This window comes from Pelodiscus sinensis, chromosome 5 (assembly GCF_049634645.1).
Source record: "Pelodiscus sinensis isolate JC-2024 chromosome 5, ASM4963464v1, whole genome shotgun sequence".
Lineage (NCBI taxonomy): Eukaryota > Metazoa > Chordata > Testudines > Trionychidae > Pelodiscus > Pelodiscus sinensis.
This window is the reverse complement of record NC_134715.1, coordinates 8596710-8619065: the sequence shown is the minus strand read 5'-3', so window position 1 is coordinate 8619065 and position 22356 is coordinate 8596710. Positions and strand designations below refer to the sequence as shown.

The 22356-nt window shown below is 41.7% G+C and overlaps 1 protein-coding gene across 1 annotated transcript; it reads right to left on the bottom strand.

Annotated features, from left to right (window-relative positions):
• Positions 1–2487: 2487 nt before the first annotated feature.
• CCNG2 (cyclin G2) lies at positions 2488–13363 on the bottom strand. Its single transcript, XM_075929450.1, has 8 exons — positions 13096–13363; positions 11703–11840; positions 9772–9909; positions 8562–8812; positions 8320–8398; positions 8137–8235; positions 6287–6492; positions 2488–4018 (listed from the first exon to the last, which is right to left on the bottom strand). The coding sequence occupies exons 2-8, from the start codon at positions 11838–11840 to the stop codon at positions 3889–3891; spliced, it is 1041 nt and encodes a 346-aa protein (XP_075785565.1). The 5' UTR covers positions 13096–13363; the 3' UTR covers positions 2488–3888.
• Positions 13364–22356: the final 8993 nt, after the last annotated feature.

Sequence of the window (22356 nt, the reverse complement as noted above, 5' to 3'; positions counted from 1 at the left end):
ACACTGTCTCAACAACTTAACTACCTGCATTCTGCTACAAAGACCTTTTACATCTGCACTTGAAAGGGAATCCTCTGAACTGTCATTCATGCTAAAATTCGACACTCTCCCGGGGGGATTGAACAAAGACCCCAACTACCTTACCCATTACAAAGATAGCTTTCCCAATTATCACCTCTAATACCATTAGCTCACAGACATCTACCTTTCTCCATCTCTAATATCATTAACTCACAGACACTTACCTTCCTCCCCCCCCCCCGCATCCCCCTTCTGTTTTGAAATGTGATTTGTCCTTTTCATATGTGTTCATTTTTTTAAATTGTATCCTTTGGTATATATGGTTGTGACTATTTTCTTCCACTATTTGATCTGAGGAAGTGGGTCTGGCCCATGAAAGCTCATCACCTAATAAACCATCTTGTTAGTCTTTAAAGTGCTACATAGTCCTGCATTTTGCTTCAGCTACACCAGACTAACACGGCTACATTTCTATTACTAACTTTAAAGAGTTAAGTTAGGATCTGTTCCTTATTTTTTACTATTAATTGGGAACACAAATCAAGGTTAGAATTAGAAGGCTCTCTTTTCATTGGCTGACTAACTGATCAGATTTAGGTTTTGTTAGGTCAAGATTAGGGTCTTTCATTACTTTTTTTTTTAAAAAGACAGAATAGGATTATTTTTGGACAACCGTATTTGAGAATGAAGTTCATTATGGTAATCTTATGAGTGCGTTATAAATGAAACAATGTATTCTGAACATTCTGTTGAATAGCTTTTTTCCTTCTCATCAGGGAAGAGACTGGAGTCAGAGAGGTGCCCTGTACTATTACTGAAAGCTTATGCAGATTTGGCTAAATATAAAACACTGGAAAATACCATTTGCACATGCTCAGTATGGTTTGCTCTTAATTTTCTGAATGCTCCACCTACATTGCCCAGTCTCTTGCATTACATGAGGTCACAAGCCTGAATGTTCCCATATTTCACTTAAATGTCAAGTATCTTAGGCAGCCAAATTCTCCTGGTCCCTTGAGTGGTTGCTTAAAATCTATTAGTCAGCTCAAGTATGCTAATTTTATGGGATGTTACATATCTGCGATGAATCTGGAACTGGTCAGGCATGGGTAAGAAGAGATTTTCCCCTGCCAAAGATTTTGGGGGATGCCTACTACACTGGGAACCAAGGGACCTTGAATTTGGGTCTCACCTGTAATGGTTACTGTTTGTATGTCAGTGTATGTTGTAGCCCTACTTACTAAGATCACATCCATGTGCCTCAAATTGGTCATTTGATAGCACAGGCAGCTCATATAACTGTAATGCTATCATTCTAGATAATTTGGTTTAAGCATACAGGCCAGTAGACAGCTCCTGCAATTAATGCTAGAACCATTTGGGGGAGGAATAGCTCAGTGGTTTGAGCATTGGCCTGCTAAACCAGGGTTGAGAGTTCAGTCGTTATGGAGGCCATTTAGGGATTTGGGGCAAAAATTCATCAGGGATGGTACTTGGTCCTGCTGTGAAGGCAGGGGACTGGACTTGACCTTTCAAGGTCCCTTCCAGTTCTAGGAGATAGGCAATCTGCATTAATTTATCTAAAAACTCTGTTCAGAAGGCTAAGTGACATAACTGTTATATATTTACACCGTAAGAGAAAAAGGAACTTATTGTAGCCTAGCACAGGGCAGTAATCACTTTAATAGTGTTAACTAGCAGAAACTATAGCAAAGCTGGTATTGTTACAGTGCTAGGACAGAATGGCAAACTCCATCTTGAATATGTAGTAGTGCAAGTTTGAGGATTTTGCAATGCAGTGGTTAGTGGTAGGCTGAGGCCAAATGAGATTTAGATAAATTCATGGAGGAAAGGTCCATCACTGGCTATTAATCAAGAAGGCCAAAGATTCAATCCCACAATTGGGCATTCCTAAGCCACTGACAGCCAAAAGTTGGACCTAGACAACAGGAGACAGATCACTCAATTGCCATGTTATGTTCATTTCCTCTGAAGTATGAGGCACTGGTCACTGTCAGAAGACAGGTTACTGGGCTAGACATAGCACTATTAAGGCAAAACTGAGCTAAGATTAATTCTCATCTTGTCCTTTACAAAATAAAACAAGTCAATCTGAGAGGCAAAATTTTCTGTTGACTCCCAACTAAGAAAAAATTCCTATGCTGCTTGTATTGGTCCTTGTGCTTATATCAGACCTTAGTTAAACAAAATCATTGGCAAGACCCCTTATAAATCTTTTAAACAATTCTGTTACAATCCATGAATCAAAGCACATGTCAAAGTCCAGTTAGTTAGGCTCTTACCGGAGACCCCATCTATATGCTTGATTTTTTATAAAGGGCACTATTTTCCTTTAAATTCTTCAGAAAATCCTTAAGTAGCCCACATCGAAAAGTTTCAATCCCAAACCAGTGTTCAGTGTACAAAGCGGCTGATACAGCTTTACTGAGAAGTCATAGTGCAGTATTATACAAATAGAAATACAACTGCTTTATTTGTATTCTGAATTGAAGCAAAACAGTAGGTTTTATACCCTTTTAACAGAAATTGGGTTCAGAAAATATCTTTGTTGGATGTTGTAGAAAAAGCAAGTCTTCAATAGACAGTATTTGTATGATACAGAATACACAATAAATTAATATCCACATGCAAGCTACCTACACAAAGTTACATACACAATGTAAAAAAATACAGTACTTTTTGCTTATTTAAAGTTAAGATTTTTCTGTACATTTTTTAAATTTACATTTTTTTATACATTTTGTAAACTTTTGTATACGTTTATAAAACAAAGCATAAAACATTTAGAAAATTACATCACCATTCACATCTTCACGTCATTCTAGAAATGTTTATTTCTACAACTATCAAACTTAGCTTATTTTTTGCCCCTTCATTTTTACATTGGCACTACCACACAAATACCGTTACGTCTGCAGAGTAAATGTTCTCATTTGGTAGCTGTCCATACTCTCCAGTGAAATGCACTCATACTAATGTGTTTTAACAAATGCAAAAAAGTTACCAAGTTTCTGTCATTATATCAACCACTTTATCAACTTCACATTTACCTGACATTTCTGCACAATACCAACTCTTCTTGCACTAACAGCTTTTACATAAGCATGCAACCAGTCTGATTATGGATGTAGTCATTTAACAGTGAAAGAATACTGAAAACAACTACAAAGGTTAAATATTTAAAGGAATGTACACTTAAGTTTAATATGTTAATACTTCTAGTCTAATAGTATGAATTGACATGTTCACACTAAAATTTTAAACAAGCTCATTGCATTAGTTTAAAATGAAAATGCTAAAATAAACCCTGGCACATACATACTAGTCTATCGTTCATATGAATGGGTCTAAAGTATTTAAGTCTATATTCCTCTCAAAATAGATCATGCATGCTCCTGATTAAACAAGGAAATCCTGAAATTTAAAAAGCAAAGCTTTTAAAATCCTTAGAATATACCATTAAAATATATAATTTTGGTTAAAATACTTCCTGCCCCAAAAGAAATCATTACAATAGAGCATACACAACCTCTTTTCTTGGAAGATTGCACATGCACTCTAAAGCAGTTTTACCATTTGAAATACCAACGCATTATGCTTTTAAACAGAATTCAGCAGAGTACTTGTCCATATACGTCATTTGAGTTCACCTCAACAGGACTATGGCTGTGTAAGTATTTTGCTGAATGGGCACCTAAACAACCGTTTAAATCAGAATTCTAAAAGAGGCAGGCATTATAAGCACTTAGGTATTCCATTGCAACTCTTGCCTGGATACTACCTACTCATTATTGCCAAGAAAGCCTATAGTACATTTAAAAACTGTATTCTAGTGCAATCAAACTGCTAAGACTGACAGTTGAGAGTTTGCCACTTAGATTTAGAATTGAGGTCAAAGAAGAAGTTGCTTTCTACATCAGTAGGAGAACTGCTAAGACTTTCTTCTCCACAGCTCATATCTTCACAGGAGTCTTCACTGAAAGAGAAGAAAGTTATTTGTCATTTACTCAAGCTGTGAAGACAAAAGTGTACATGAAGGCAGCCAAGGAGTTTCCCACATTTTTAGGGAACTGCTGGGAAATGCAGGTTCCAACAAAATTCATAAGCTCTTCATACTTCTATAGTTCTACAGAATTTCATTACACTGGTAAACAGACTTTAAAAATATTAGAAAACACTTGTATTACTAATTACTGTGCTTCCAATGCCCCAAGTCACAGCATAGTATCAAGGGCTGGATCTAGTTTAATCCACTAGCATGATTATGCTACCACTTACTAGCTGAGCACTTTGTCACTTCATTTATATTGTGCAAAAAGAGCAACCGCTCTACTAGTTTCTTTAAAATGTTCAATACTGACAACCAGCCAGGCAAAAGGCTTAAAACTACAGGTATAGCATCAGAAAACTGTGCAAAGAACAATAGTCCCTAACTAGGTGAAGTGGAGGAGAAAAAGCTGGTAAAATGGGCCCAGCTGGGGTCAACTTCACAAGCAACTACATGGACCCAAAACTGCAGAGGAAGCCCAACCTAGTCCTGGGAACACTGACACAGATGGTGTCTCCCCCACATGTGGCCTGGGAGCAAAACTACCCTAGAAACTCCAGCCAGTAGTAGTAGCTGCAGAAACAGCCAAACCAAGGACTTGCACACACTTTTCTACAAATTTGACCTGACTTCCTTTGCCCTGTGCTGATCTGCTGCCAGGCTGTTTGCTCTAAAACCACCCCTTCCCCTCCACCTCTTACCTCCTACCTTGCTCCCCTCAATGTCTCTTCCCCTTCTCTTTCCATTTAGCCTATTCCCTTTTAATTAGACACCCACCACAACTGTGAAACAATGCTTGAAATTTAGTTGCCATAAGAGCGCAGCATTATTGGTTCCCTCTGTTATGCCTTTCCCATAATACTGTAGCTGTCTTGTTGATTTAGACTATGTTTGGAGCAGGGACTGTGCTACTGTGTTTGCACAATTGTGTTTTAGATACTACTGCAAAAATGCTTAAAATGAAAGAAAAGTTGTCTTCTCATGAAGGAAAGTTACACGTTGTTTATCAGTATGTACATAAACTTCAGATAATCCAGCACCTTTAGGACCCAGGGGGTGCCGGATTATCAAATATGCTGGACCATTGGAAAGGGGGGCTATGAGAGGTCTGGGTTGGAGTGGGGGGAGGGAGGGGAGATGCGCCCCTTGGTGCTGCAGGACCAACCCGGCAGCACCCCAGCTGCTCTGCCCCTGGCTTCCCCAAGTCAGCCGCTGGTCAGTTTCAGCAGCGCCTGAATCGGGGAAGCCGGGGGCAGAGCAGCTCCAATTGTCCGGCTGCCCGGAGCACTTCCAGGTTCCAGATGGTGCTGGACCATCAGGAGTGCTGGACCATTGGATGCCAGACCACTGGAGTTTTACTGTAATAGGAAAACTGCCTTACTATATATTTTAGAAATGTGTGCGTCTGTGCTTACACGAGTCCATTTGTTCAACAACTACTCCTACCCCAGCACTGGTCAAGATGCGGTCTGGGGGCTGGATCCAGCCCACCTAACACTTAGATCCAGCCCATGGACTGCACCTGGCCATTTTCTATTTATATCCTGCTGCCTGTGCCACTGTATTTCCAGGCAGCAGTTCCTATTTAAATGGCTAATGGCTCCCAGTCATGGTGCTAACCAGGCAGGGCCCAGAGCCACAAGTTTTTAAAATAGCAGCAGCCTGGCAGCACTTCGCTACGTTTTTAATTCAAAGCCTTCAGCACTAGACAACTCTGGAGAAAAGACTAGTCCCCAGCCTCACCCCTTCCTGCCGAGGCCCCGCCCTTTCTGGGTTTCAAGTGACAAAAGAAGCCAAGAATAAAACTACTTGTTTAATAAACATTTGACGTCCAGTCCTTAAATGTTTGGGAGTTGCTAGGTCAGATCCTGACATGTGGCTTCAACTGCTTGGGAAACCATGATTTTCTGTTGCATGCGACAGAGTGGGTTCCAGACCATGACAGTTTATGCCCATTTTTTTTTAATCTTTAAGGTGCCACAAGACTCCTCAGTTTTTGTAAATTTTCTAGTTACCCAAGGAATATATAGCTTTGAAGTTAAGACAGTTGGGACTGCAACCAGGAAGACTACACTTCAAGAAACTGTTCATGCAAATAAGATCTACTAAACCAAATCTATTTTTATGACTGTGCCATTAAAATGCTTTCAGAAACTAAAAGTCAGTGAAAACCACCACTGTAAGAATGTAATTTACCTCTCACTTTCATTGAAACATCCAACCTCTGGTATAGTTGGCAACTCAGGAACACTGTAGTAACTATTTTGTAGATTCTGAGCGGTACGTCTTGAAACAATCCAAACCAATTTCTTATGATCTGGTTTGCAACATTCAGGAGAAGAATAATCTGCTAGGCATTTTGAAACCAACTCTCTCCAGAAGAGTAGGTCCCTATCACTTATCTTAAAGATAAAAGTGAGAAACATCTAATTAGTTCTACTGCACAGTCTAGAATGAGACTGTCTCACCTTTCCCAACACACTGGCATGTAAGTCAAGTAATATGCTAGTGAAGTAATGGACCAAAATGTCACAGCATTTTTCACTTTTGGAAGACTGGCACAGTTCCAAATATTTTCTGTATATAATACACATTTTGAATAAAAAGATTAATCTGTAGATGGAAAAATTTCAAATGTTAGGCTGTGAGTGTAAACTATCAAACCCTCATCATAGGTGCAGAAAAGTAGTACCTTGTCACCAAGGTAAACAAGATAATTAGTGTTTATATATCTGAACTAGTCCTGCTAATTAAAGTATTAAAAAAGTTTTAGTAGATAGCTACTTAAGTCTAGCCTCTTATTTGCACATTTCAACCAATGCCTGCTGGGTTACACAAAGGCCAGTTTCAAAGTATTAAGAGCTTTTTCTGGAAGTCTATAAAATTCCCAACTGAACACAAAACATCTCCTACATTTCTGGGTAAGTCATGATTTCAAGAGGCCAAAACTAGAAATTCCAAGCTACATTATTCCAAGTACAGTCTGAATCTTACCTAGAACAATTTCCTTCTTCCTTTAAGAAAACAGTCATAGCACTTCACATTGTGTAAATGTGAAGTGGTATGATTGGGTAAGGGATACTAACGTTGTCAATTTTAAAATTTTCAAACTCAGCTCCCTTAGCATGCTCCAGGACAATTTTGTGCAATACAGTGTGAAGCTGACAGTTCAAATAAAGTTCATATTACCTGTAAGTTAAAGGAAGGTTTTAAGCAAATGAGCCAATTATTCCTTGCCTCACAACAGATGCCAACATAACTCGTGACCCTGGATCACAAGATTTTCCATGAAATGAAACTATACTATTTAATGCATATTAACAACATTAAAATTGTATAGTATCAATGATTTTTAAAGGGTGTCAGTCATAACTATTCAGAGCTAGGAAACATGATATAATTCCTTCAGGGCTGGGAACACTTATTCGAGGTTAAATAAATCTGGGTAGGCTTGTTGTCGTCTTGGTTTTATTGTACATTTAAAGTTAAACAAAAGCACTTAGCTAGGCTAATTTCATTAATGCTTTTAAGACTGTGGCTTTCACGTTTTCTATATTAAACAATTAGCATAAAAACCCTCACAGATTTACATAGACCACATTTTAACAGTAATGTTTAAATCCCTTCCCATATAAGAAGCAGGATAAATAGGAAACATCCTAGGATCCACATACTGAAGTGGACTGAATAAGATGAATTTAACAGGTTTTTAATCATATTGCTATCTAATATGACCCTGCTATCAGGCTGCTTCTTGGTAGAGAGAGCACAAAGTGTACACCCATTTAAATGTATCTGTGTGGTAAGATATGTTACATGGTATTGGGATTTTTTCACGTGAGATTTTCTGTGAATCAAAGTTACATACAACCATCCATATCACTTAAGTTGTGAAGGCGCCTGACCAGGTGCCCCAGTACCTCAGGATACCAACGGAGGGGTGCAAATATCACCCAACACCTCAGGAGGCTCAGGTTGGGAAAGTAGCACTTAATTATTCAGTGCTAAAGCCAACATTTAAACAAGTGGTTTAAAATATAGTTTACCTTTGAATGCTTTTGAACACGCAGAACAATTTCAAACAGCTCAATGGATTTCAAAGTCTGAACTTCCAAAGTGAGAAGGCACAAGGCCAATATGGATGGCTAGAAGTACAACAAAAACACCAAATTTAACATACAGGATTCAAAATCCAGTTATGGATTATTAAATATATTTTTTTTACATACTTTTGCTTTAGAAAAGACTAATCGGCAGTTGCAAGCTTTCAGCTGTGCTTCCAATTTGTCAAGGTTCAGTACTTCTTTCCTACAAATAAGGAAAGAACATTTGTACTCAGGAAAAAAAAAAAGACAGATAAAAAGAGAGCTATTTTTACACTAATGGCAGAATTTCACAAGACTGCTAAAGGGATGAAAAGTTTGTATAACAATGACAGAGCATTGGAGATATGGTATATAATTACACTTACCTTTCTGAGGTATGACAGCGTACAATAGTATGATACAAGTGCAAAAAGGTTAAGGCAGTAGTAGCTTTAAATTCAAAGTGCAGTTTTTCAGAAATTATTTTTTCCATCCGTTTTAAGTCAGAAACAGTGCATTTACATTGGCTAATCCGGATGACATCATGAATGGACGGAATATTGCATTCCTCTTCAACAACTTGGGCAGCCAATTGAAAACAACAGACTCCAATACAAGATAAATGTTTAGGTTTCACCTGGAAAAAAGAAAGACTATCAATTGTTACACTAGTGATGACCTGGTGATCCTACAACATGTTACAGTGGAAGTATCACATTTTAAAGTCACACCAGAAATACAAAGTGTTTCATATTTTAGGCTCCATGTTTTTACAAGCAGGACCATCACATATGTTTATACTAACAGGAATTTAACCTGGTTGAGACCTCTAGGCATTACTACAATATAAACATAAGTAAAAGGTTTAAACTGTATTTACTGTTACATGATGCCTAAGCCAAATCCTATACATAAAATGCACTTGGTTATGGCAGTTTCACTGCAAAGATACACTGACAGCACTTTGCTAGTAACAAAATGAAGGAACAAACAAAAATAAATGAATAAGTACAACTGATTACTAGGAGGAAAAAATGGTCACTAATGCAATATTCTAAAATGCATAATTTCCCCCATGGCCTCTGCAAAATTAATTCCATAACTGAGCACCCTCTACTGAAAATACTTGTTCAATGTACTCTTGAAGCTGTTATACTGGACTTTAGCAATACTACACAGACTGACCTTAGTTATACAGAGCTCTCAATACATTACGATTAGTTTGCAAGATACTGAGACTCATCTTTGTCTCTTCATTTCCTATATTTGATGACCAGTACAGACTTAAGGGCAAAAACCTGAACCATATTTTTTGTTAATGCATGCATAGTTCTGTTGAATATTTATATGGTATAACTTTAAATAGTCACTCTGAGAATCTTCTGTTAAGTGACTTACCCAGTTCTGAACTAGGAAGTAGGAGCTATTACAGGATGTTGCTAACCAAGAGATAGGTACTACATTTATTCACTATTAAAGAATTTTTATTGTTATTTTACTTTAGATCAAAGCAAGTATCATGAATGCAAAACTAAAAGGAAGTGTGCATATTCAACAATATTTTTCATGGTAATACTACTTCCCCACTCAAGATACCTTCATAAGAGCCAAGAATCTGTCCAGAATGTTGACAGCTAGGACAAATGTTTCAGTTGTAAATCCAAAGAAACTGGTCAAACTCCAGAGATCTTCAACCTTGGCATTTCTTAGTCTTGGACATAGAGTGTTTTCATTCTGCAATGGAGTGAGTGATTTCAGCATTTATCAACACTGTATCATCATCCAAGGTCATCTGTCTTAGAAGTAGGTAAGTAGATGGCAAATAGTCTCTTAAGGGATATTGTGAAAACTGTAGATTTAATTTACCAAACAAAGGATGCTATCCTACAGCCTTCAAGCCAAGGTGTTTGGACTAAGACCAGACCTTCTAAATCAACATAGTGCAAAATCCAGTATAACTACATTTACAACATGCAGGGCTCGACAAAACTCTGAATCTACTCGCCCATGGCAAGTAGATTTCAGCCGGTCGCTCTGTGAGCCCCGTTCACCGGCGGTTCATGCATGCGCAGTGCAGGGCTGGCAAGTGGCTCTCACCGGGGTTTGTCAAGCCCTGACAAGACGTATTTGTTTCTAAAAGATAATCGCTACAAAAAATGTATATAAAACAGAACAAGTCCTGACCTCAAGGCGTAGGTAAAGAACACAGAAAATGAGTTCCTTCTACTCTCTACCAGAAAGCAAACATTAGACCCATTATGAGCCCTGTTTGTATTAAGTGGAGTGACCACTGCAACCACATAATTCATAGACAGATAAGAATACCTCTGTGATTATACAGATTACTCAACAAAATTCCTCTTTATATAGTGTCTAATTAAAATAATTCCATATTCAGCTAAAGTTGAGAAAAGCTAATTTGGTTAGTTCTACATAGATAAAATATTAAACTGCATGGAATGGCACTTTACATGTCTTAGGTTAAATATACTGATGCCCATTTCCCTCCACTGCCTACTGTCAAGATACCACAAGTAGTTTACAACCTCAAAAAGTGTTTAGGTGTCTGTAAAGTATTTTGAAGACAAAGCACTACGACTTGGGCATATCATTAAAATCCACAAGACTCCAACATTTCTATGTGAATACACACAATTAAGGTAGAACTATTAATAGGTGAAAAAATTATTTTAATGTAAGGTATTTACTTCATATTGAAGTTAGTGGAGTTCGGAACCTGCTAAGGGGAGCAGACAGAATCTGAAAGACTTTGGTGGGAGTCTGCCCAGATGGAACCATTTGATTAGGGCTTTAGACTCCAACTTGAAAAAGTATCCCTAGAATCCTACAAAAACTTGCAGCTTGTGGATGGGCACAGATCCAAATTTTATGGCTTCTCTAAATTGGGGTCTGAGATTATTAAAGCTGAAAATTTGTCAAATACTTTATTTTTCACTATTTATCTTTATATATTTCCTTTGCTTTGACAAAGAAAAACTATGATGTTTCACTTGTAGTGAGTTTTACATTCTGGTTTTTATGCATTAGCGCAGTGCAGGGCCTAAATACTGCAGTTAAAAGTGAAACCAATAGTAACTCTGACTTCAGAATTGAGCAAGAACGCTCTATTTAATATACAATTAAGGCTATGAATGCACAATACCTTGTTTTAACTAGTTCTTTTATTAATGGAACTATCTATTAAGTATTAGAATTTAAAAACAGTTCATTGCACCTAATATGTATTCATTTTAGTAAAAATATCTCAAGCACATGAAAAGGCTGTTTACGTAGAAAAAAGTGTTTCGACTGGTATGCAGTTTCCTACAAATTTAACAGAAAATTTAGGTTTTATAGAAACACATTGAACAGCATCCCTTTACTATTTAATTTCACGTACTGCAATTCTCTAGCATAAAACTACAGTAGGACATACAGTAGATCTATGGCAATGAAAACTAGTTGTGTAAATCTCTCTCTCATGAATAATAAACTCTTCCCCCTTAGAGCTCTCTCCTCCTGCTCACCTCGGTGGTACACTCAATTAGGCTCAGCCCCTTTTCCCGAGGTTGAAATTTCCATTCTTGCTCCAAATGTAGATTTAATTGCTTGAAGAGCCAGAAAGCTTCATTGCTCATTTGTTCTTCAGCCCCCAAATCCTTCATCTTAATAGAAAAACAAATCTCAGTATTTGGTAACTAGTCATAGAATGAAAATTAAACAATGGGAGGCACAGAGAATCTAGAGACTCAATTATCAGTGAGAAACATTCCTATTCCAACTTTAGCAACACTTATTCCCTTTGTCTTGCCAATACAACATCTGTCTTTAATAGAGAAAAAGCTTAGGTTGATGTACTTAGCCCTACCCCTCTATGGGAAAAGACAAGTAGGATAACTGGGAGAGGCTGATACTATATGCTTCCCACCCTGAAGAGGGAAGGGAGAGGAATCCTCTCCCAAGACAGTAGGGACAGATTTGGTGGTTGCTGGTAGGGTGTGTTGTCTCCTACACAGACCAAAGGATAGCTCTGGCATGGGTATTATTGAAGAAAACAATAATACTGCACGGGGAGGTTCAGCATCAGCAATGCACCGCCTTATCGAAATGAATCATGTTGGGTTTCAGTTAGGTGGCTAGAAACACACACTGGTGTCTGGCCACTCTACCCAAACCATTGTAAGGTTTAATTTTTGCCAGTCTTTCCCCAGCTGACCTAGGTATGTTTTATCCGTACCCCGAGTAGTGATCAGATGCTTTAATGCATTTCAATCAACGGCCACCCGCTGTGGGGCGCAGGGGGGTGTCTCTGTTCGGTAACTGAAACTTATCATGGGGCAGGGAGAGGGACACAAAACAAAGGGAGGTTGGCCAGGGCCGCTAAAAAGCGATCAGGGGGCAGGAGGCGCTGGGGCTGAGCGCAAAGCTGCGGAGACCGGCAGGGAGAGAAAGAAACAGCATCTCCCCCCCCCCCCCGGTTCCAACGGCCCCCTCCCCCCATTCCCCTCCCCCCCAGGTTCCAACGGCCCCCTCCCCCCCGGGTTCCAACGGCCCCCTCCCCCCATTCCCCTCCCCCCCCGGGTTCCAACGGCCCCCGCCCCCCATTCCCCTCCCCCCCCCCGGTTCCAACGGCCCCCTCCCCCCATTCCCCTCCCCATTCCCCTCCCCCCCCCCGGTTCCAACGGCCCCCTCCCCCCATTCCCCTCCCCATTCTCCTCCCCCCAATAAGCCAACGATCCCGTTCCCCGTTCCCCTCGCCCCCCATTCCCCTCCCCGCCACAATGCCTACGGCTCCCGCTCCCCATTCCCCACCCCCCATAATCCAACGACCCCCCCTCAAGGACCATCAGCCTCCCCTTCCGTTTCCCCCCGGCCCAACGGCTCTTTCCTCGCCCCTTCCCAGCCCCGCCGGCTCCCTACCGCTCAGCAGCGCTGTCCCCTCCCGCCGGGGCAGCGGGGCGGGGGGCGCAGCGGGGGCGCGCCCCGCCTCTGGTCACCGCGGAGTCGCGCAGCGGCCCCGATCCCAGCCCCGCATCCAGGCGGCGCCGTCAGCGGCCCCCGCCCCGCACTCGCTGCGCCATCGCCGCGGCCTTCCCCGGGGCGCCGAGCGACGGGCAGCTGAGGCCGCCGCAGCAAAATGGAGACGGCTCGGCTGCGACTCGCTCCCCCGCCCCCCGGCTCAGCCCCGTCACGTGACCGGCCGCGGCCACGCCCCCTTGTTTTTGTTTCTCCGGAGCCGCAGATGTTCCCGGCGGAATGATCTTGGGCAGAGCCGATCGGTCAGATGTCGGAGAGGGGCGGGGCAGTTAAAGAGTCCCTCCCGGGGAGTCTTAGTCAAAGGCTGTGAGGGGGCTGCCCCCGTGCTCAATTAGGCTCCTCGCTGCTCCTTGGAAGAGCCCGGGTGCGCCCCACCTCCACCCTGGCGGGGACCTTTCTCTGGGTATTTACGGAGGCGGGGGGGCGCGGAAGGAGATGGAAACAAAGTCGAATCACACCTTTAAAGGGGCCCGAGATTTTTTTCCATTTTGAAAAGGCCGCCCAAACTGTCCTGCGCGCGGATTGGTCCTCACGTCCTGTTCGCTGATTGGCTAGAGCCGTTCCCGTCCTTCTCGGGCTTGTCGCTGTTCAAAATCAAGGATTGGTCGGCGGTGACGACAGCTGCCTGCGATTGGCCAGCCGCGGACACACACGGACACACCCCCAGCTCCAAGCCTTAGCAACTGCGGCGCGCGCGCGGGCGCGGGCGCGAGACGGGGGTGGGGCGAGGGTAGGGGAGAGTAGCCACTGGCGTGCCACCCCTGTCACTGCAGGGCCCGATCCTGCTGCCTGCGAGGGCCTTGGCTGCTGTGCCCTTGCATTGCTGTGGCCCTGGCTGCTGGTGCAGCAGCGGGACAGGGGGCCATGCTGGGCAGCTCCAGCCTAGGAGCCTGCCACTGAGACCAGGCTGCACCACACAGCAGAGCCCTGCCACTGTCACAGCTGCAAGTGCAGCCTGGGCCCAGCCACCTCCCGTCTGCCCACCACTGCCCATGCTATGCCACCCTTGCCTTCATGGCACAGACAGCTGTGCTGCCATTACCGCCAGTGTAGGCACTGCCAGGTCAACAGGAAGGTGCCACCATCACATAGCTAATCTTGTTTGGGGAGATGATACTCTACCAGCAGGAAAAACTCTTTTATTTTGGAATAAATTGTCTACTGGGGGGAATCTGCCGGTACAGCTGTATTGGTAAAGCATTTCTAGAGTAGACAAGGCCTAAATGTGGCAGAATTCAGTCACCCACTCCTATGAGCATACCTATTGCGGTAAAGTTAGAGGCAGCACCCACATTTCACCCAGAGGCAGCACCCACATTTCACCCACATAACACTGAAGGCCAAAACTCTGAACCCACAATCTGTGGGAAAACAAACCTGCTCCCCCTCCCAAACATCTCCCCCCATAGGTGTTGGAACTAGCGGATGCTGGGGGTACAGCAGCATTCCCTGGCTTGAAGTAGTTTCCACCATATATCAGGTTCATAGTTTTCAGCACCCCCACTGTACCAATTGTTCTAGCACCCCATTTCTGCTCCAATGCAGTTGCAAGACACTTATGCCTTGTCCACCCCAATTGTGTTGTTAATTTTATGTGGTTCAGTAACACCAATGATTTCTGCTCAGAAATCATGAGATTGGCTTAAAAATAACATTTCTGTTTGGTCTTACAGTTTTGGAGTCATTAGGGTTTGTGTTTTCAAGCTTTTCTGCGCAAGGGCTGGAAAGTTTGTTTTTTTTTAATGAAAGGTGAGATTGTTGTAGTCTCATTAATACAGGAGTTGGGGCTTTAAGACAAAGGTAATATTATGAGACAGCATCACCAGTTATGCACCCTTCCATGTCATGATATTTACAGGCACTGCTGAACACCTCAGTTTCCAGCTTTCATGTATTACACTTCCAAATGGAGACAATCAGAAGATACTAGCAAATGGAAGGAAAATGGTGTTAAATCATAGCTAAAACTATGCTAGTATTTGTGAAGTTTGTCAGGCTCAGAAAACAAAGCCTTCCACTCCACAAGACAGTTGCGCTGCAAACTTACCCATATTACTCTGACTCTGGGTACTGCAAACTTACCCATATTACTCTGATTCCAGAGGTATCCTGGAAAAGCTATGCCGTGTCCAAGGAACATGCCTGCTTTTCCGAAATTTTTTTTGGAAAAGCAGACACGTTTTTTTCGGCATCCCTGTAAACCTTATTTTACAAGGAAGAAGGGATGTTCCGAAAGAGGGTTTTTCCCCAACAGTTGGCCCCGTGTAGATGGGCCAAAATTTGGAAAAGCCTCTTTTGGAAGAAAAGCGGAAAAAGATATGATTTTTTCCGATTTTTCTTTGTAGTGTAGACATAGCCTGCAAGGTGGGATATGCTGAATGACCACTAACTGTATTATAATTAGGGCCCATAGTTTAAGGATTAAACTCAATTTCCACCTGTAACATGATTTCACCTCTGGTGACCATCTTCTTCTAAGAGCAGTGTTTTCTGTTAGCTACATTGACTTAGGATGAACTATTAACAGTGCTAAACATTGCTTATGCTAGTGAATGTTTGCTGAATAAGGCTCTTGACTTCCAATTTCTGTTTGAATTATTAATGGCATCAACATTCTTTAATTGGTGAAGTGAATCTTGTAATGTCAACACACAATACAGATGTACTTTTTCCAGCCCCTGAATGAAAACGATAATGGATAATGGATATCAATTTCTTCCAGTAATAAACTTAAGTAATAGCAGAACTCTATTTCATTTTTAAAAGAACGATTAAACACAAACACTCACTTTTAAAAATAGGGGTTTGACCTTTCATCTGAACATAGAAATTCCTTTTGTTCACTCAATGATTTAAACCTAATTAAAAACTGCAAAAATACAATTAATATGTCTATCACTAATAATAATAAGAATTATTATTATTAATAATGGGAAGGAAGAAGAAGAAATGTTGACATTACATAATCCACTTATGCTTCTTCTATGCAGCATTGCATTGGAAGGGCTTCTTTTCATCAGTGGAGAGAAGAGGTTCACAAACTATCATCTTTGCTTCTCCTACAAACAAGGTTTCAAGAACATCTACTCCTCTGTATAAATGACACATTCTTCAGCTTTGAATTTGTAATGGGGAAAAACTCAAATTTTGGTTCATGGTTAGATCCCCAAGCCGACTGGAGCTGGCAGTGCACTTCTACAATAACAAAGTTCAGTAACTGTTAGTTTTTTCAAAGAGCAACTACTGCACTTTTAACCGAGTCACCTGTTTTGGATTAAAGGACACACCAAGAAAAGAATATAACATAGCACCACTATATCCTGAAGGAAACCATAGTTTATCTCCTCAAAAATATGCTGTGCCTCACAGAACAGCAGCTGCTTTTGGAGTTGGTTATTCCTGGGATATTTAAAAGTGCAGTAAAAATGAAATTGTAACCGTTTCTTAGCTACATACACACTGTGTGAGAGAACAGACTGAGCCCTGGGCTTTCAAGGACTGCTTGCACTATGTGAGATAACAAACCAATTCCAGGCTGAGGTAATTTTGGATGGAAGAAAACTTGTGGTGGGATTTTGAGGAGAAACAGAGACAATAACCTACCAGCTGCAAGGACACACTCAGGGTACATCTAGACTGCAAACTTCTTTCGAAAGAAGCTTTTTCAGAAGAGATCTTCCGAAAAACTTCTTTTGAAAGAGAGCGTCCACACAGCAAAAGCACATTGAAAAAGTGATGTGGACGCTATCTCGCATTTAAGCTGTGATTACTGTGGACGGAGTGGCCACCAAGGACACCTGTGCTTTTTCTTCTTTCCTCTTCTTTGGAAAAAATTTCCTCTTCTGCATCCCCATACACCTTTTTCTGAAAGCTCTTTCAGAAAAGGCTTTCTTCCTTGTAGAATGAGGTTTACCAATGTTGGGAAAACCCCTGTGTTCTTTCGATTTTCTTTCAAAAGAACACAATAGCAATGTGGACATAAGTGAAGTTTTTTCAGAAAAGTTTCGGAAGTTTTTCCGAAAACCCCCTACAGTCTAGATGCACCCACAGAGGAATCATGACACGCCCTCATCCTGCCATAAAGGTCCAGTTTTAGAAATTGCTCTGGCATGTGTTTATGTTTAAGCTTGTGAGTAGACTAGTCCAGTTGAGGTCAATATGTCAAAGAAGAATGGAGCTTCATTAGTCTCTATCTATAACGGGGAAGGCCTTAGTTTGTGCAGAAACTTTAAATGCTTGTTTATCTTTGCTTAAAAGACAAGAAAAGTAGTAGACTTTACTGAATACTATGCTCTTGCCAGACTTGAAACTCCAGTTGGTTTTATTATTATAGCCTCTTCTGAGGGATATATTTTAACATAGTCCCACAACTTGCACACGATGGGGGGAAATACTTTTGTAGGGAGATCAAGCATGGAAAATTTCATTCTCAAAGGTAAATGTGGAAAGTTGTAAAGAACAAAAACTGTTTCTCAACATTAGCTGTAACAGGTTCCACCAGGCTCACTCCTAGTTTTGGTGTAAACAATCTGTGTTTGTACAAAGCAGTACCGTGTTTATTTGGCATTGATTGTGACTATAAATTTATTCTCAGCCTTGTCCTATTACAGCAGCCACCAACCATAGCTAGATGTTCCATAATTCTATGCTATTGCTCCGTGATGTGTACTTTGAAAGGTATTGGCTGCCGGCTACATTGCTGGTTACCAATTTAGCTACATTAACATTGCACTTTGATCACCAAACAGTGTTCTTGCATAATAACAGAAGTAGGCCCTATGAAGTCTTCATACTTATGTATCTCTTATCTAAGGATCTCTAGACACTTTTGGAACATTAATTAACCCGTTGCAAAGACAATAGGAGGCTTCACTATTTTAGTAAATGGCAGCATAATGAGAGTAATTTTCCAGAGGGGGACTAGAACTCACTGATTTCCTCTTTGTCTATGATGCAATGCTGCTTCCCTTTGACATTTAGGAAGGTAATAGCTGGTTTTGGAAAACCTGTGCATTAGTTTGATAATACCTTTATTTCTGTGATGGTTCCAACAGTGAACAGCTCATCTGATAATCAGCATTTTCTCCAAATATAATTCAAGTTGAACTGAAAAATGTGGGTAAAGTATCCAGTACAAAGAGAGAGTCTGTCTCTTGTCTGATAAGAGCTCTGAATGAATTTCCATTTCCTGTGTTGGTGTAATTTGCAGAAAACCTCTTCATCCTCTTTTTATAATTAGTAAACAGACCTCATATGAGAAATGTTTCTAGCAGGCACCATTTAAAGCGATGCCTATGTAGGTTAAGCTTCACATTTCAGTTTGTTAAAGATAAGATTTGATTCCAAATCTTGTTGGGAATAAAAATGTGTTCATTGAGCAAATTTACATACAGAATGTGGCGTGGTTTTATTGGAGAACTTTACTGCAGTATTTGCAACTTGTAAAGGGAGAGGGCAAGACTAAGAAATGCTGCCAGTAAAGGATGTGATCTAATTCCACTGCAGCCAATGGCTATCAATGTAGAACTTTCAATGGGCTTTAGGCCCATTTGTGGGGATGTTATGCTTATAAGAAACACACAGGATCTTTTACAGGGGAGAAGGCAATACACTGTGTTTATTAAGAAGACAATAGAGAAGCAGTTAGCATATGATTTATAAAGACACACACACACACACACAGAGTCTACAGATGTTGCATAGTTACCAATCCATCGTAGGTCAAGTTAGTCTTACTGGCCAGGCAAAGCTGAATGAGTGAGGAGTCGTGGTCTTTTGATTGTGATTTGAGGCTCCTCCGAGCTTGGCTTGCAAGACTGAACCCAGAGTCCCATGGCAAGAGCTTCTCTTCTTATCCATGTCAGTTCCCATTGGAGTCTATGGGTTTTGCAGTGTCGTGCTGCAGTCATCCACCCTTAGGAGGCGTTAATTTGTATTCCTTTGATGGTGATTGTTTTTCACTCTTGGTAGGGTCTTTGCCTGCTCCAGGGTTCTTCAGTGCTGCCAATTTAATTCAGCCTCAAGACACAATGGATGTTTCAAAGTTTCCACTTCTTCTTGATCACCTGGTCATCTGTGATGGTTTTCACTCACACACACCCTCCACTCACACCACACGATTGCATAGAGTTTCAAATAAGATCAATAGTTACAAGGGGTCGCCTGTGTGTATAGGCCGACTCAGCAGTCACTTAGGGTGCCGCCTTCAACAGGGCGCCCAGGGCACCTGCTGATGACGTCACTCCATTGATGGCCGTGCAGGCGGGGGCGCCAATCGCACATTCCGCCTGGCGCGCCAGTTGCCGCAGCCCACCTCAGGCCACTCCTGCAAGGGGTACAACTTAATTTGCAATATTTAACAGGGAGCAAAGCCTTGTAGTGGACATTATCTAATCATAAGATACAGAGAGAGAAATAAAAGCTATGTAACTTATAAGCAAGTCATTACATCAAATCATTATGTATCATACTTATAATCTTATAATCCATATTAAAACATGTATTTTTGAACATGTATTTTTGCTACAGGGAAGGGTCATAGCCGGGGCAGCCAGAAGATGCACTGATTCAGATCCCTGCTGGCATATAAAGCTCCCTCCCTTGTAGGAACTCGCAAAGGAGGGTGACAATGCACCCAGTGTCCTCTCCTTGGGTTAAATACCCCTGAGGATGCAGCTACTCCATGTATCACAGAAGTCAGTAAAAACTTAAAAATCAACAAAAAGTGTATCATGAGCTTTCATGGGCACAACCCACTTCTTTGTGCTGGTGGAGGAGACTCAAGCTCAGAATTCATAAGTAAATTCAGATCTGTGGCATTCTTCTCACATAACTAGGACAGAAGAAGATTGACTTGTCAGGAATTCAATAAAACAGAGTGGAAATGACTGTTTTGAAGACAAGGTATTACTGGAAAGTATGTGCCTTGTCTCTGTAAATTCAGGATTGACAGAGGGTGTACGATAAATTGCTTCAAGTAAGTCCCTAAGACAAGTCCATGAAAGCCTAATCAGCAATCTAAAGGCTCTCTTCCAGGAAAAACAAGGAAGAGAATAGACGTAGAGGTGTGTAAGCAATGGCCCAGCATGTGTAGCTCAATGACTTCAGTATGAATTCAAAGTAGTTTTTTCAATTAATGCAAGAACTTACCTGAGAACAAAACCAAGATATATTTATCTTGGGGAAATAAACTGTGTTTGGATCGTATATGCACAATCTAAGAATGACAAACCAGAATGGAAAGGCAGGCTAACACAGACTGTAAGATCTTTGGAGCAGAGATTGTCTTTTTCTTATGTATACACAGTGCCTAGCACAAGGGACATGGCCCTCTAAGTTTAAAGTACTTGTTGATAGACCAGGGAAGTTTCTCTGACAATAGGAAGCTATTGGCTCTTCCTACAATAGTGGGATGCAGGCCTGGTTGACACTAGAAACGTGATACTGCTGTCGCTATGTCAGTAAGGTCTGTTTGTTCTCTTTTTAACTGGATCAGTAATGCGGATACAAGCCCTAGTGCGGGTGCAATTACATTGCTGTAATGCTGCCTCACAGAGGGTAGTTGGCTTTCTGAAGGGGTCAAGGCCCTGGGTACCTCTGCTTCTGAGGCAATGGAAGCTGTCGGAAAGAATCCAGAGCCAAGTCCCTCCAGCTGACTGAGGAGAAGCTGGAGGTCAAGCCAATACTCCAAAGAGAAAGAGACAGGGTAAGAGACAGAGGAGGAGAGGTAGGAAGTAGAGCAGCAAGGGACTGAGAAGGGTTAGATCCGGCCGTTCCCAACAAGGGCCTTGAGCTGGAATGCAGTGGAGACTGCAGTCAAGGATTATCTACTCCAGTCAAGGATTCTGGAGAAGGCTTTAAACCCAGGAGACCTAGGTCTGTCTAGCCTCTACTAGAGCCATAGGATTTCTGACTCACCATTACCCTGAAGCAGGTAGAGATTATTAATGGCCCAGCTATAGGACTGGGTCCTAACAAGGCCTGGACAAATACAGAATTGAGTGTGCATAAGAGGGGCGGACTTAGATGGGTGTAAGTCCCCAGTCTGCTGCAAAGAAACACTGACAAAGGCACCCCCTCAAAACATTATGTGCCTTATACTATATAGCTTTGTTTGCTTCCCAGACTATAATAAGCTATACCAGTATACTAGTCTCATACTGATACAATTGCGTCCACATTAGAGGAGGGGGATTTGTCACTTGAACTACAGTATATAGTTAAAGCAGCAAAGCTTTTTAGTATAGAGACTGATAAGCTGCAGTTCAGCATATCGGTCAGGAAGCAGTGGCCAAACCTTGGTAGATCATGAAATGCTGATGCAACATGTTATTTTGAACTTCTATTTTCATACCAGTGACCCTTATCGTTCAAGACTGTTCTTTTGTGAAACTCACACAGTCTGCTTCAGGGTGGGTAAATTAACCTTTGTCCACTAGAAGAGGTAACTAGACGGGAAGAGACCAATGACTCATGATCTTTACACTTACACCTGCTTGGAATTCTCTTCCCCACAAAAAATACCGAACGTTAAAAAAAAAAAAAAAAGCCGGGAAAAAATTCTGTTAAGCCAAAAAAAAGCCACAGGAAAAGTTGTTGAGTAAAAAAAAAAGGACTAGGGTCGAAATGATGTAGTCACTTTCATTCCCGGGCTGCCCTCCTCTCTCCACCCCAGCATGTCCTAAGCAGCCTTCCGTCAGGCGCCCGAGCCAGGCCTCAGGGAAAACAGAAAATACCGGACATTTTAGATGTTCAGTATTTTCTGAATTTTTTTTACCGGACAGAAGGTGCAAATACCGGGCTGTCCAGTTCAATACTGGACACCTGGCAACCCTAGTTGGCCTGAGGAAAGACTTCAGGATTAGACCCATAGGGTATGTCTACACTACCCTCCTATTTCGAAATAGGAGGGTAATGTAGGCATACCGCAATTGCAAATGAAGCCCGGGATTTGAATTTCCCGGGCTTCATTTGCATAAGCGGGGCGCCGCCATTTTTAAATCCTCCCTGGTTCGAACCCCGTGCAGCGGGCTACCCGGGGCTCGAACTAGGTAGTTCGAACTAGGCTTCCTAGTTCGAACTACCGTTACTCCTCATTCCACGAGGGAGTAACGGTAGTTCGAACTAGGAAGCCTAGTTCGAACT

Coding starts and splice junctions, on each gene's coding strand:
- CCNG2 (XM_075929450.1), bottom strand. CDS start 11,840: ATGAAGGATTTGGGGGCTGAAGAACAAATGAGCAATGAAGCTTTCTGG. Junction 8,399..8,561: donor CGCTGTCATACCTCAGAAAG/GTAAGTGTAATT, acceptor CCTTATTTGTAG/GAAAGAAGTACTGAACCTTG. Junction 6,493..8,136: donor GTGTTCAAAAGCATTCAAAG/GTAAACTATATT, acceptor TTTATCTTTAAG/ATAAGTGATAGGGACCTACT.